This window comes from Nothoprocta perdicaria, unplaced genomic scaffold, assembly GCF_003342845.1.
Source record: "Nothoprocta perdicaria isolate Ctin4 unplaced genomic scaffold, notPer1 scaffold_12, whole genome shotgun sequence".
Classification (NCBI taxonomy): Eukaryota; Metazoa; Chordata; class Aves; order Tinamiformes; family Tinamidae; genus Nothoprocta; species Nothoprocta perdicaria.
In genome coordinates this window covers 7,449,232-7,463,772 of record NW_020454316.1, presented here as the reverse complement: position 1 = coordinate 7,463,772, position 14,541 = coordinate 7,449,232, and the positions used below count along the sequence as shown (strand labels likewise).

General features: G+C 41.9%; 1 protein-coding gene across 1 annotated transcript; it reads right to left on the bottom strand.

The window, feature by feature from the left end:
* Positions 1-294: 294 nt before the first annotated feature.
* Positions 295-14,148, bottom strand: TMC7 (transmembrane channel like 7). The gene is made up of 15 exons (XM_026054190.1): positions 14,077-14,148; positions 12,539-12,687; positions 11,960-12,127; positions 11,705-11,790; positions 11,193-11,338; positions 10,501-10,648; positions 8,636-8,809; positions 7,151-7,308; positions 6,079-6,196; positions 5,472-5,569; positions 4,957-5,140; positions 4,016-4,146; positions 3,580-3,735; positions 2,500-2,578; positions 295-1,448 (listed from the first exon to the last, which is right to left on the bottom strand). The coding sequence occupies exons 3-15, from the start codon at positions 12,045-12,047 to the stop codon at positions 1,389-1,391; spliced, it is 1,626 nt and encodes a 541-aa protein (XP_025909975.1). The 5' UTR covers positions 12,048-12,127; positions 12,539-12,687; positions 14,077-14,148; the 3' UTR covers positions 295-1,388.
* Between the last annotated feature and the right edge of the window lie 393 nt (positions 14,149-14,541).

The window sequence follows — 14,541 nt, the reverse complement described above, 5'->3', positions numbered from 1 at the left end:
CCGCAGAGCGGGCGCAGCGCCCGCCGCGCCGCCGCCATCGCGCTGACCTCCCCGGCTCCTCGGGCGCCTCGCAGCGTCATCACCGACCGACGGCCGGGAGCCCGCGCGCCGCCCCCGTCCCGCCCCACCGCGCCTCCCATTGGCTGCCTGGCCCTCCCCCGCCGCTCCTGGCTGGGCAGCGGGCTGTCAATCAAAACTGGCGTTCTTCGGTTCCCATGGCAACCGATGCGAAGCGCTGCGCTGAGGGAGGACCGCGCAACAAGCGGCTGTTTTCAAAAGAAACGGAAACGTGAATATATAAAATGGGGCCATTTATTATGGGGCCAACATTCTTGAAAAAGGAGACAGAAAAAGTTACAAAACATCCCATAAAAGCATACATCGTTGCACACACTAACTGYATTACAGCTTTCAAGTAATGCACAGAAGGATTTTCTGTGGAGAAGTGAGGTTAAGAGAACCACAATCTTCATAGAAAGGAAAACAAACGAGCAGGCTGCTTGGGAATGTTGTTGCCTGAGCCCRTCCATTCATTTAAGAGCTAAGAATCATTTAAAAGGTACTGGCCTGTAAACGTTTCTGAGCATTGTATTTCTGAACATTTTATTTCTGCATTATAAATCACTCAAACTCTGCATCATCCACATCTCAGGTCTTAAGCAGAGGGGCTGGTGTCAGGGTGATGTCTGCCTGTGCGGCAGGGCTGTCCACCCCTCCCTGCCCACACCACTGCTGCTGCTTCCAGGAGTTATTCACAATTTTTATCTGCTTAAGGCTTTTTTTTTTTTCCTCTAAAACTGTTTTGTCAGTTATCTACTGTTCAACTGCAGTTGTTAGTTCAGAGCAAAAGCTCCAAATATCTTCTCTAAAAGATAAACATTTTTAAAACAATTTAAAACCCTTGCAATATTTTCCCTCCAATGCACAATTTCAAGATACTGACTTGTTTAGTTTTAAAAGAAAAGCAAGTTGCAAATATGTAAAACAGTCCTCTGATTTCCCCTCCCCTTTCTTAAGTATAATTTATAAAAGCATTTCAAGGAGCTTCTAAATGGAATCTCAGTTCTGGGAACATTTTATCCAAAATGCATAGAAATATTGGATTTTAATATAACACCAAGAACCCTGAAACTCTAGCAGCAATGAAGCAACCTGTCATTGACGTTTTTTGGGCAGGGCTAGTACGACAGAAATAGGTTACATTTCAAGTCTTGGAAACTTTAAGCCTCGCTCACATAACCAGCAGTAGGAACATAATTATTCATTATAGAGACTGCAGGGTGCGGGTGCTCGTCATATATTCAGCTTAAGTGCTGTAGATGTTTCTACTCTAATCTAGTGGTTTTGGAAGTTTCAGGAAGTAAAGTTGTTCTGGTTTTCTGTGGTTTTCAAGTATACTTCTGGGCTTCTGTTATCTTTCTGATCAGGAAGATCTTGTCACGACTTTCCTGGAAAGACACAATAAAATTTACACCTTTTATATAAGCAAAAGAAGAAACGACAAACAATCTCTACACAACTCACTTCTTTATAAGATATATAGTGGTGCATTCTTCTGGTGTACTCAGTCTACTAAGCTGATTGTTGGTTCCCCACACTCTCAGTTGTCTAAACAATTTAAAGTTTACTACTGCCTTGATTTTATTCACCTCATGCCAGGCCACTTGTTAGTAGTTCTGTACTGTCCCTTGTAAAAGCATCTGACATCTCAAACTTTAAAACTGTACTGTCAAATAGCAGTTAAGATAGGGAGCCCTTCACAAAGCAAGACTATTGCTCCTAAATCACTTGCTCTTCAGTAACTCTGCTCACCCATTGATTTTTTTACAGTGTCACATTTAAAAGAAACAAGCACAAAAAGAAGGCTACTTCCTAAAAAGTTTTGAAAGTTTTACTAGCAAGATTAATTTTAGAACATGGAATATAAATGCTATCAAACCAGTGCATGGCATCAGCCCCTAATCGCTGGTAAATGAACATCTCTGCACTGGCAGCATTCTCTGACAGATCTGGCAGTGGTGACTTGCTCTGTCTCTTGCTGCAGGCAGTGTTCGGACCTGCACTCAACAAACAGACCAAACCCGATCAGTTGGGAGAACAGATTGCTTGTTTGGGAGAATGAAGAAGAARAGAGAGACAAAGTTTGTATATAATGGTGGAGGAGAGAGAAAACACAAGCTTCCGGTCCTACTTTGGCAGGATAACAAACACACATGCAGGCAGGACCATGGGCAGAGAACAGAGGCCCTACAGCTCATAGGTCCCCTCCTGTGCCACATGTGTGTGGGCTGATGTGGCTGAACTTTGTAGTTCCTGCTCATACATGAGTAAAACAACCAGGCAGAAGTGCTTGGGATTTTTCTCCTGTATAATTTAGAAAACTTCACTGCCTGTCCAAACATGAAACAATTGGAAGACTAAGAATATGGCTGATCTTCCACTGATGCAACATGCAAACAAAACTTAAAGCAGTATCAAAAAAACAAAACAAACACTTACCATAGCAAGTTGCTCCCTCAGCTGCTCAACAACTCGTTTGTGTGCTCCAGCCAAGGCAATGAAATAGAACATAACAATGCTGCAAACAACAAAGTAGCATTACATGTTTGCATCACAAAGCACTGAATGATTCAGAAAAGGGCTGTTATGGGTGAGAGGAATTGTCATTTCAGCCATTCACTTCAGATAGAAGCTACAATGGAGGGAAGCAACAAACAGCTGGGAAGACAGGACATAGCTCTGACTGAAGGCAACTCCTGAGACACACGCTGTCAGCAGAGGGATGGAGTGCTTGAGGATGCCGAGGCAGGACATCCTGCAGAYGTTACAATGCTTATTGTGGTTTGAGTTTACAGTGAACAGCTACAGAGTAAAACTGCACCAACTCCTTATTGCATGTATTTTTAATGTCATCGGTGACCCAGAATATCAACCACAATACATGAAGAGCAGTAGCAAGAACTAGAGTGTCACAAATACCATTGTAATTCTCTCTCTTTCCCCATTCCCTCACTTCTCTTTCAAATGATAAGAATTAGGGTAGCAGTTCAACTTCTGCTCCATCTATCACAAGGGCTTTACAATAAACTATTAGAAAGAACCTATGGACTCCGAGTTTAACCTCACTTTCACCACAAATATAACGACCCACCACCAAGCAAATAGAGGACTTGACATTTCCTGTTTACACAGTGACAGTTCAGGAGAACACATAAGCACGTGTCCAGGAAGAAAGGGGGGGTGGAATCTGAAATAAATCACACAATTTCTCAAGTGCAGAATTTACAGAAAGTCTCATGTAACAAACCTCTATGATCTGAAAACAGGCAGGTTGCACTGAAACAAAAAAATCTATACCCAAGATCAAAGACAACTGAGGGACATGGAACATCTAGGAGGCAAGGGAATAAAACTAAGGAATGTCATCAACAAAGACATAAGAAATGAGGCTTGCTATGGGCTGTGAAGCCTCTGACAGATGACAGTAAGAATGGTCTAATATTTGTTTGGTACCAGTTCAGTAAGGAAGGAAATGAACCACACAGCTGCACAACTAAATGAGGTGTCCAGAGTACTTACCAGACAACAATAAAAAAAGGCACTGCAAAGGCTTCTGATGCTATACCATAAAGGACTTTCTGCAAATCAGTTGGAAACCCAAGTATGGTATCTGGAACTACTGCCCATGAAGTGTTAAAATTCCTGAATGGCCCACACGCCTTAGAGGAAGGGATACTGGAAGAGAACAGAACAGGAAAGAGATGCTGCACCAAAATGTAAAGACAAAATAATCCAAAACAATTCCTACATTCTTTTCTTCATTGTATAGAATCAAATATTCCTTTAAAGGTTATTTTGATGTCTATAGGCCAAGTAATAATATGATTTAATAAACACAAATATATTTTATTCTAATTTATCAACGTCAAGTGGCACGTCTGCTTTTATGGAACTAGCAACCTTAGCGATGAGTTACAGCAAATGAGAAGTTCATAAAGCTTAAATTGTCACTTACTATGCTATGCTGACKCCCACAGGGACAAAAGCCAAGATTAGCCCAATCAACAGCACCACCAGGAAGAAAAAATTGGAGCTTGATGCTCTGAAAGGCCTAGCTGAAGGCTTACGTGTGTGAATCAAACTAATCTGCAGAAGGAAAGAGAGCAAGAGTAAATAAATACGTAAACATCTAAATCTACCTAAATAAATAAGTCCAGTTACATCTTYCCCACTATCTAAATTCTCCATTCTCAAGCATGCTGCCAACTACCACCAGATAAACTTCCTTTGATGTACATAGACCGAAAAGGGCTAAGGCAGAAATACTTCAGATTTTGGTAGCTCTCAACACATCCTATTTCAGGTGAAGGGTTTGCTCCAGAGGGTCTCATACACTTGCACGAAGTCAACAGACATCAGTCATGTGGTGCACGATCCAGGTGACAACCTTTAGTTTTGAGTAACCAACAAGAAGATGTGCAAACACATTAGGATGAATTTGCTGCACAGAAGGAACTCTCTGGTCATAAAACAAGTCTTCCAATATGAAAAACAAAACAGTTCTTAAAACTTTCAATTCACCTTGGGTATTCTCTTTTGTTTAGGACTTTTTTTTAAAAAAAAAAAAAAGTTTTATTTGTCAGAATCATGTCCAAGTTTCAAGCTCTGTTGCTAGTAAACAGACCATTGCAAAAAATGTTATACTATATTTTTTTTACAGAGCTAGATGAGTAACTGATTTAGTAGACATTAAAAACAGTTTTTCTTGACCACTTCAAAACAAACCTCTACTTTTTAAAAAAAAAAAAGAAAAAAAAAAGAAAAAAGAAAAAAAAGCCAATCAAAATTCCATTACACTGCATCCTTGGGTTTTTGTTTTCTTTAAAAGTTAACTTTACTTAACAAAAATCACAGAGGTGCACTTAATTGTCTTCATTTACTACACACCTACCTTACCTTTTTAATATAAAAGACAATAAAGTATTTTATGGTTGCTATTGCTGGAAGAAGTGGTGAATAAAAGGTTCCAATCCAGCAGATAGTCTGTCCATAAATGATTTCCAGGACGTTATCAGAAATTCCAAATTCCTGCAAACCGCACCACTGAACTAGCTTACAGGAGCAGTGAGTAACTAACAACCTGAAACAGAGAACATCAAGAGTTCAAGAGTAAAGTTATTCAGTTTATCTGAATCCTATCATATTTGAAATATATCTTCATAAAGAAGATCAACATTAAAGCATTCGGTAATGCAACAGAGAAATGCCCAAAGAAACAAAGATTCAYATATCATAAACCACACAGCTATTTGACTAGCAAACACAAATAATCAAATCACCAAAAGTATGATTCCATTTTATTTTAAAACTGGAAATCTGGTTAGAAATATGGGAAATAAACAATGAAAAGATGAAAGTGGTGTTTTATAAGTCACTCTACAAAAGCATACTCAAARGGTCGTGATACTCACTTTCTAGGAAAGTCTACAAACAGAGTCACAGCCAAAATTATAATAAAATCAAATATTAACAATTTATACATTTCTTGCCCAACTTCAGATTCCCAACACTATAAAAATAAGACAGGAAAAACAGAATTAGAAGTCTAAAAAATAATAATAATAATAATAATAATAAAAAAAGGAAATGAAATTGTCAGTCACTGAAACAACAAACTTCTAAACGTACTAACAGCATAAAGTTCAAATCCTATTAACTCCCATTTCTAAAATGTTTTAACTGTTCTAGAGTTCCCAAGCTTTTTGTTTTATTTTTAAAGAGGAATGTTCTTTGTCTCACTAGTGTAAAATGCTTTAAAGYAAGTGGTGTCAAAACATAGTCAATTCAAATAACCTATCACTGGACCAATACCCATCAGAGTTTTCAGCTAAAGGAAAGGTATATGATATATATACACAAGGAGTTTACTAGCTTATATCAAGCAGTAAGAATCAGTATAAGGCATGACATGAACGGCAACCTCAGATTTGATTCTGAATATCCACAGGCAATCAAATCACATGGAAAAATCTCCAATCACAAGCTCAGATGATTAAAGACCAAGATAAATCTACTTACAGGATAGAGTTCATAATTGTACCCACAAGCATTACACTTGTCAGTGGCACAGCTGGAGATATGACTCCACAGCGAGAACAGGAGAACCCCGATATTGGCCAGACGCACAAAGACACACCTGAAAGAAGAGCAAAATCCCATTCCAAGCCTGTCAAAAAAGAGTCATTCTAGCACCTGGTTCAACTTACATAGGCATCCAAGGAAGCTGCATGGGGCTCTAAATGTAGAGGTGTTACATAAAGCTTTAACAGAATGATCAGCTGGAAAACAAACATCTTTCTTTAGTAATATATCCAGCTGCTTTTCACCTTCCCTTCTTTATGCTATGGTCCATTGCTTCTTTTCTCACTAGTGTTCCTAGATCATTTCAGTTGCTGACCTCAAACAGGAAACAGGTTGCTATTCACTGAAGTTCTACTTTAGCAGCCAGGTAAGAGTTTTTTTGTGTTTAGCACTTCCTCTTAGGAGGCTTCAACATCTTCAGGGGCATTTAGCCAAACATGAAATAYTAAGCACAGGGCCTTCACAAAGCTCAGACGTCTCAGCCTTAATCTTACCACTTTTTTTCTACCAAATTCCAATTTTAATTTCCTTACAGAACCTTGAAGTATCTTTCACCCTGAAGCTTTTAACTTTGGCCTTGGGCAACGTAATGCTTCAGTGTCTGCTCTGCAGCATTACACTACGAGTGATGTTGATTGCCGTGAACTCATGTTTTTTTTTTCCTCCAAGGAAAGGCTGCACACAAAATAGCATGAGCCTATAGCTCTGCAGGCAGGACTTCCCTACTTATTATTCCGGCTACAGAAGATACCCAGCTCACAGTGCTAGAAGAGACTGGGAGGAAAACCTGCAAACTGAAATGACTGCACTGCAATCAAAATAAGAGATCCAGATTTAAAATTAAAATTTCCAACTAAACATAAAAAACAGTGTCTTCTTGTCTTCCAGGGCTCAGGCCATCTGTTCCAGGGAATCAAACCTATCTGCTTCTCGACATCAGAATTTTTACAATACTTCTACCAGGAAAAAGCTATCAGAATGTCCAAGGTGACACTAAGAAAATGCTTACCTCAGCAGTGTCAGCCTGATTTCAAAGGCTGGTGAATAATCTTCAAGTCTGATTAAAATTGAGAAGATCTGAGGAGCAATGAAGTTGGCCAATGTGATCACGATGGAAGGCAAATACTGTACCAAGAGATTAGCTTCGAACTTTATATTGTTGCCATTCTGTGCAAAAAGAGATAAGAGAAAGATAACCTCACACAAACACACGTTTCTGACATTATTCTCTCCAGTTACCTGGATGTCATCCCTGTACACAGGTAACATCTTTGACTTCAGTCTTGACACCTGTTTGAAGCAACAAGCCTGCTCACTACTGTCTCTGAAGTCTTTACTTTCTCCTTGTACCTTCACCAGTAACTACATCCCTTCTCTGCTGTTCCCTTCATCCCTTCCCTACATCCCTTCAGTGTTCCCCCGCAAAGCTTCTGTTTGTCAAAGCTCATTCCTTYTCTCAAGGCATGTGTCAGACACATTCAGACATGTCTCCAGTCACTCCCTCTGTCCCCTGTGGGTCCTCTCACCTTCCTATCACCTTAAGAAGTTCCTCTACACACTCACTTCAGCAAGGCCAAGATACAAWCTTCCAAAGCTCTTCTCCAAGTTGTTCAGTAATGCTCTGCTCTATCCTCATTCACCTCTGACACAAACATCTCCTTATTTCCTATTCCCTGCTTCTCTCTCTGCAATCCTAGCACTTCACAGAAGTTGAGTTAGGTCCACAGAGAGCACATTTTCCCCAGACAGAGAGACTGCCCACCACATGAGCAACACAGAGGGAAAAAAGTGCAAACTCAATTTATATCAGGTTAATTCAATTCTATGGGTCCTCTAGAGTCATAATTACTGATATTTCACACAGCAGGCTGCTGATTGTTTCTGAACCACTCTTCCCAACAGTTTGGCCTGCTAAGGGTAAGCAACGCGCCCTAAGCACATTCTCTTCACTAATGATGCAAGAACCTTTTCTTCTGCAAAGTGCTGTCTGCTTAAAGTCTTCCTGTTTCCCCATGCAACAGCAACTGAAGCCACAATACTGATCATAATCTTTACTAGTCCCTCTCCTTGTTCTTCTTTTTTTGCAGTTGAACAGCAAACCAAATCAATGAATTGATCATGAAGAAGCCTATGTTAATCCAGATAAGTTCCACGGGCTAGTTTACTGGGCAGACAATAGCATTTCTATGAARAGGTGTGAGCAGTTTCAAGGGGCGATGCATGAGGGCTGTTTTTCTTGGCAGTTGCACTAGCTCCAAAACATGACACTACAGTCTCTGTTTCAAAGGGAGATATCACTGCTCTTTCTAGTACACRCTTCTTAATCCTTCTCACTCCCTCCTGCTAAACCAATTCTGCCTCTACAGAAAGTGCTTTCAGATCTCTTGCAAAGAAGGTGCTATATTAAGATACTTGACTCTTTTGCAATAGTTCCTCTTGCTCTGGTTACGAGTCCCCTATTTCAGTCTGCCCTAATGTCATGTCTGATACTTACACTGGAGCTATTTTCTTGAGAAAAGGCAGTTGCTCTATAAATAGAGTAAAAACATCCTGATAAAACTGCGAGGACAATTATATTTAGAAATAGTCTCAGAGAGTAGATGCGCAGCTTGTCTTTCATCGTCCTGTTGGCTATTTTTTGCTTCAGTCTTTCTTCTTCCAAATCTGTCTATAAATGAAAGAAGACAAAAATAAAGGTGCAGTTTTCCAATGCAGCATGAAATCTGTGTCTCCTACCTCCAGGAGGTACAACCTACAGCCTGCTCCAGGACAGAGCCTACCCAGGCTCTAACGTGACAGTGCCTTTCCATTGACTTACAGTCTGTGTTTGGTCCCCAGTTGCTGATCTCAGTCTCAGCAGCCTGGGAGCCCTTTAACTGAAAACAATTGTCTGGTAGTTCTCTTATCTTTACTATACCAGTTACATACCTCCTCGAGAACAGGTAGACAACTTCCCTGGCTATAATGAGAGACTGATCTCTGGCAGCTTAATTCTAACATGCAAGACAGGTAAATTAGCTCATTCTCATCTTCATACTTCTACAGGTAGGTAAAYAGCCCCCAGCCCTACAACTCAAGTTTGTTCCTTTTGTGAAGGGAAAGAGGATGCAGATGGCACAGAAAAAAGCACACCTTTGAGCAGCTGCTCAGCAGATTTGCTATGTTTCATCTTGGCTGATGCAAAAATGTAATAACTGCCTTTGAGGGCAACAATCCAGCAACTCAAGCTCAATCTCATTAACCTGGATATTTTCTGTTATCATATTTCTATCAAGTAGTATTATGGGGTAGATTTTTCTAAAAGGGGTTATATAGGTAGAAAAAAAATGGGTACAAATTGAAACACAGGAAATTCCATCTCCAGGTGAGGAGGAACTTCTTTCCTATGAGGGTGACAGAGCCCTGGAACAGGCTGCCCAGGGAGTCTCCTTCTCTAGAAATCTTCCAAACCTGCCCGGATGTCACTCTGTGCCACGTGCTCTGGGTGTCCCTGCTGGAACACGGGGTTGGACTAGATCTCCAGAGGTCCCTTCCAACCTCAACCATTCTGTGATTCTGTGTGATTCTGTGTAAGAGCATAGTAAGTGAAGGAGTCTTTGGCTACATAGTAAAAGCTGATTGTGAACTTTACTAGAATGGAAAACAATTCACTATAATTTATGAAACCAATTGTTATTGCTTTGTGGTTTGAAATAGAAACATTGTGACTGGAAAGTATCTCTTCAAAAGTTATTGTTTCACTACACAAATCTGTTTTCAGTGTATAGGAAGAGGGTAAACAAGGCATTGCTTTTACCAGAAAGGCCTTTCAGATTCTCTGACTGCTTTATGGTTTTGGACACATAGTAGCTGCATTTGTGTTTTCATATATATATATATATATATTTTTATATATATATACACACACACACACATACATCATAAAGACACTTAGTAAAGAAATTACAGTACCTTTTTTAACCAGTGACAGTGCTCTCAATGTATGGAAAGAATCACTTGCCTTTTATTTCTCCCTAAACAACTGCTTACAATATTGCAGACTTCAAACCCAGCATACGCAAACTAACTCCCAATAGTACCAGGGTTTTGTCCACAGCTGGAAATGCTTTTCCTGATAGATTACGTAGGAACTAACACAGGAAGCATAACTGGCATGTGAAAAAGAGGCAGATAAGCCCTTTATGCGTTTGGCTTCAGTCCCTGGTGGATGGGAGGAGGGCCAATCCTTCTCCTTTTGCACCACAATTCTTGCTATTCAGAAAGYAAGGGGATGTGGGTTCCCCACTCGCCTTGACTATATTCTCTTCTAATCTTTCTTATCCCCAGTCCATGAAAGGAAAACATTAAAGTTATACTCACCTTGAGCTCATATTGCAAGCTGCRATGTTTTAGTCGTGCTGCACTTAGATCTGTAATGCAGAAGTCCCAGCCTGCAAACACTTTGTTACAGTAACTCTGAAACTGATCTTCAGCATGCACCAAGTTCTGTTTAAATCCTTCCACAGACCTAGAAAAAAAAAGATGCAGCTTTACCTAAAAAGAAGCATTTTATCCACAGAACAAACAAAAAACAATACACTTCAAGAAACCAAGCTCAAAGGCTAAGTGACAAAGCAGGAAATAAGCGACCAGCCATATCTGCTTTGTATCAGCAAGACGCTAGGAACCTTTGGTGTGAGTTTCTGCAGCAAAAGCAACTGAATCCAAATTGATCTGAATTACTTCCCTCTGCGCTTGCCCACACTCACACATTCTCTCCTCATCCAATGCTTTTCTGACATGGCAAAGAACTGGCTCAGGAAACTGAACTGGAAAACTATTGTATTTCTTTTTGGTTCATTTGTTTTAAATAGCTTATATCTTTGAATAAACAGGTTTTTTGTTGGCTCAGCACCCCAGGAGCCAGACAAAGGTGACTGTGGTGCTGCATCTTCAAAAACTTAACTGAATTCATGCTTTCTATACAAAACAGTTCTGGGTTCCCTACAGGGCAGAATGCAATGTAAACTCTGCAACAGGTAGCAGTAAAGAAAATACATTAATATTCTTACCTTTTTATTATCCAGAKGAGACTTAATCCAAGGTAAGCAAATGTAGTCAGTAGGTATGCTAGTGGTAAGTTGTACCTAAACGTACTGATCCATGCAGAATCTATTGTGTAATAACCATAAAACAAACTTGTCACTTCCAGGAATCCCTGTCAGGAAAAAAAAAAGTTTAAATAAAATTTTTAACAAAAGCAAGAACTAATCAGTTAAACTAATAYAGACATCGTGTGCTTAAATCCTCCCCCTCCCTGGACAAAGAGCCCTGGACAAGAACACCAAGAGCCTACACAGGGAGCACAGTAAGAAGCACGCTCCAGAAAACATTTAGCAGCTGGGGAAGAGCAGTGTATGACAAACTGGCCTCAATATCCTCTCAGAAAAAGTTAGTGTAGAAACTTATCTTCCCAGTGATACTTTACCGTTTTATCCCACTTTTGAAAATTCTCAAAACATCATTTCACACTTTACATATGATATGTGACTTAGAAACTTAAAAACAATATCTGATCACTTACAGTGCCAGWGAGCAAATCTTTGAGGTATGTGTAGAAGTAAACAAGGCCTTTATTACCACTAGGTGAATAAACAGTGCAGTGAGGCTCTGCCAAGAAAGACGGGAGAAGTCAGTAGAACAGCAACGCCCATTAAACTGTGAGATGAACTGAGTTCAAATGCACAAGTACTTTCAAAGCAAACACCTTGCTTTTGGGGAGCCTGCGGGGAGGACTGGAATCTTACCAACAAGAAGAGAACATGGAGAAGACTGTTACCTATGCCACTTGCAGGAATTTTGGCAAAACTACTGTTGAAAATTCCATATTTAGAGATGACACTGGGAAGGGTAACAAAGCTGAACATCAGGATAAATATCACAAAATTCAGCAGGACTAGAAAACGCAGAAAGGAAAAGTAGGACTGGATGCCAGTACCAAATTTCCCTGGGAATAAAAAAAGAAAACCATGAGAGTTACTTATAAAGATGTATTAAAGAAATATATATATATGTCTAATATATATTACATATATTATGCATATTATATATATATATTTTAAAAAAGGAGCAGGTCATGATTTCAGTTACACTGAACTAGGAATAAATATTACTGTCACTAGTTGCAAGTATTCTGCATTCATAGCAATATAACCTAAATGGAAACATAACTTTATCTTTTCATTCAACATATTTCTGTCTACTCCTTCATGAATTTTCTTATCAGTAGTAATAAGGAAAACAGGCAATTTCCCAGATTCATAAAGTAACATCTGAACCTATGCACACATATGTAAAACCACACACTATCAATAACAGAATTAGCTTGAAATAGCAACCACCATGGCAAGACCAATACCTTCAATGCTGTGAATATCATGTCGCCAAAGCTCCAGGTAAGAAAACAGGTCCTTGGCTTCATCGAGGACTTTTCTCCATGATTTATGGCTAGTTCTCTTCCACTGATTCCATCCAGATAAAGATTTTATATTAGCTTCCTGAGAGTCCCTAAGAAACAAAAAATATAACCACTAAGCAGAACTACTTTCTCCACTGCACGTAACTGCACAAGAAGGTGGGAAGACACATGCCTCTTGTCCCCATCTTTTCCTCTTGTCAACTGTAACATCATGTTAATGCAATCATAACAAGTGCTGTCATGGAGAGAAAAAATAAAGAAATCCAACTGCACAGTGAAAAGTCCAATGTGTTGTGAAAAAAAAATATATATATATATAAACACACATATGGCACTATAAAGACAATTACACATCCCAATTGAATTTAATCATTTTACCTTTACATTACATCTTGCAATTCTTAAAAATAAATATATATATATCACACTTTGAAAACGTACCTACAAGAAGGTCACACAAAAGTAGAAGACGAAGGTTCCAATTTTGCAAATACTCTGTACACAAAGCTACTTAAGTGCGTGACTCTGATTTCCTTGTGTGCAGCATCAGGAGAACAGCAAATGCCAAGTGTGCTGTCTTGACAGCATCCCTAATCTACTCAGGTGAAGGTTTTGTTTGTTTGTTTGTTTTAAAAAGTTATTTTGTCAGGAAACTGAATTAAACCAATTTGCCACAAGCCAAGAGGCTGCAGATGACCTCAGCGCTGGGTGCCAACACAGCTATTGTCAAAAGACTCCAGTGCGTGGGAACCGCAGGCCCCAGCACGCAGCGCGGAACCGGCCGGCCTGTGTTCGCTCCGTGTTTCACACGCAGCGTGGGCCGCGCGTCCCCCGCACTGCACGTGATCCGGGTCTGCTTCTCAGAGCACTTTTTATTGGGTGTTTTGCATTGGCAGCTGCTGCCCTGACCCTGTCAGGGCCGGAGGGGCAAGAGCTGCAACTTCTGGCTTCCCTATATCCTCCATCAAACACAGCACTAGCCTTCGAGGGCTTCCCATGGCCCAGGTCTTTTGCGAGTTCTCCCCGTAGACCGTGSTATTAAACTGCTCCAAGGCAGGTAATCAGGGAGCAGGCTCCCGGGTCCCCAGCGTGTTCCCAGCGCGAGCTCCTGCCCTGCCCGGAGGGCACTGCAACTTTGCCTCTGCCGGGTCTAAGCCGGGAAGCGCCTGGTTTAAGGGTCCTGCTGTTCTCCCGGMGTTGCTGGGGCACGTGAAACACCCCGGCCATGGACGTGGTCCCTGCACAACAACGGGTGCCCTGCACAGGCAGGTTGGCAGCACAAAGAGGAAGCAGAGAGAGACATCAAGCGACCTCAAAAACCCATTTCCGTGCGGAGACGTGCCGCAGAACGCACAGAGCTTCTGCACCTCGGGGGCATTTAGGAGAGGGGGAAAGGGGCGGGAAGAAGAGCCCRGCGGCAGCCGCCCCGGGGCAGGAAGGGGTGCCGCTCGCGAGCAGCGGGGCTTCTCGCGCCTCACCTGAGCCGCCGCTTCTCGGCGAGGGGCCGCGGCAGCTCTCGCAGCGGCAGCGCGGCGGGCTCGTGGCACGGCGGCTCGGCGGGCGCCGCGGCGCGGGGGGACCCTGCGGGGACAGCGCGTCAGCGGGGACGGGGCAGCAGGGCTGGGGACAGCAGGGCTGGCACCTGGGGCAGTCACAGTGCCTGGCGCAGGGGCAACAGGGACAGCACCAGGGCCTGGGGACACAGGGACGGGGCCACGGTTGGGGCAGCAAGGAGGACACCAGGGCCTCGGGACAGCAGGGACGGCGCCAGGACTGGGAGGGACAGTGGCCAGGCCAGGGGCAGCAGGGATGGCACCAGGGACAGAGGGACAGGGCCGGGGACAGCAGGGATGGCACCAGGGACAGAGGGACAGGGCCGAGGACAGCAGGGATGGCACCAGGGACAGGGGGACAGGGCCGGGGGCAGCAGGGATGGCACCAGG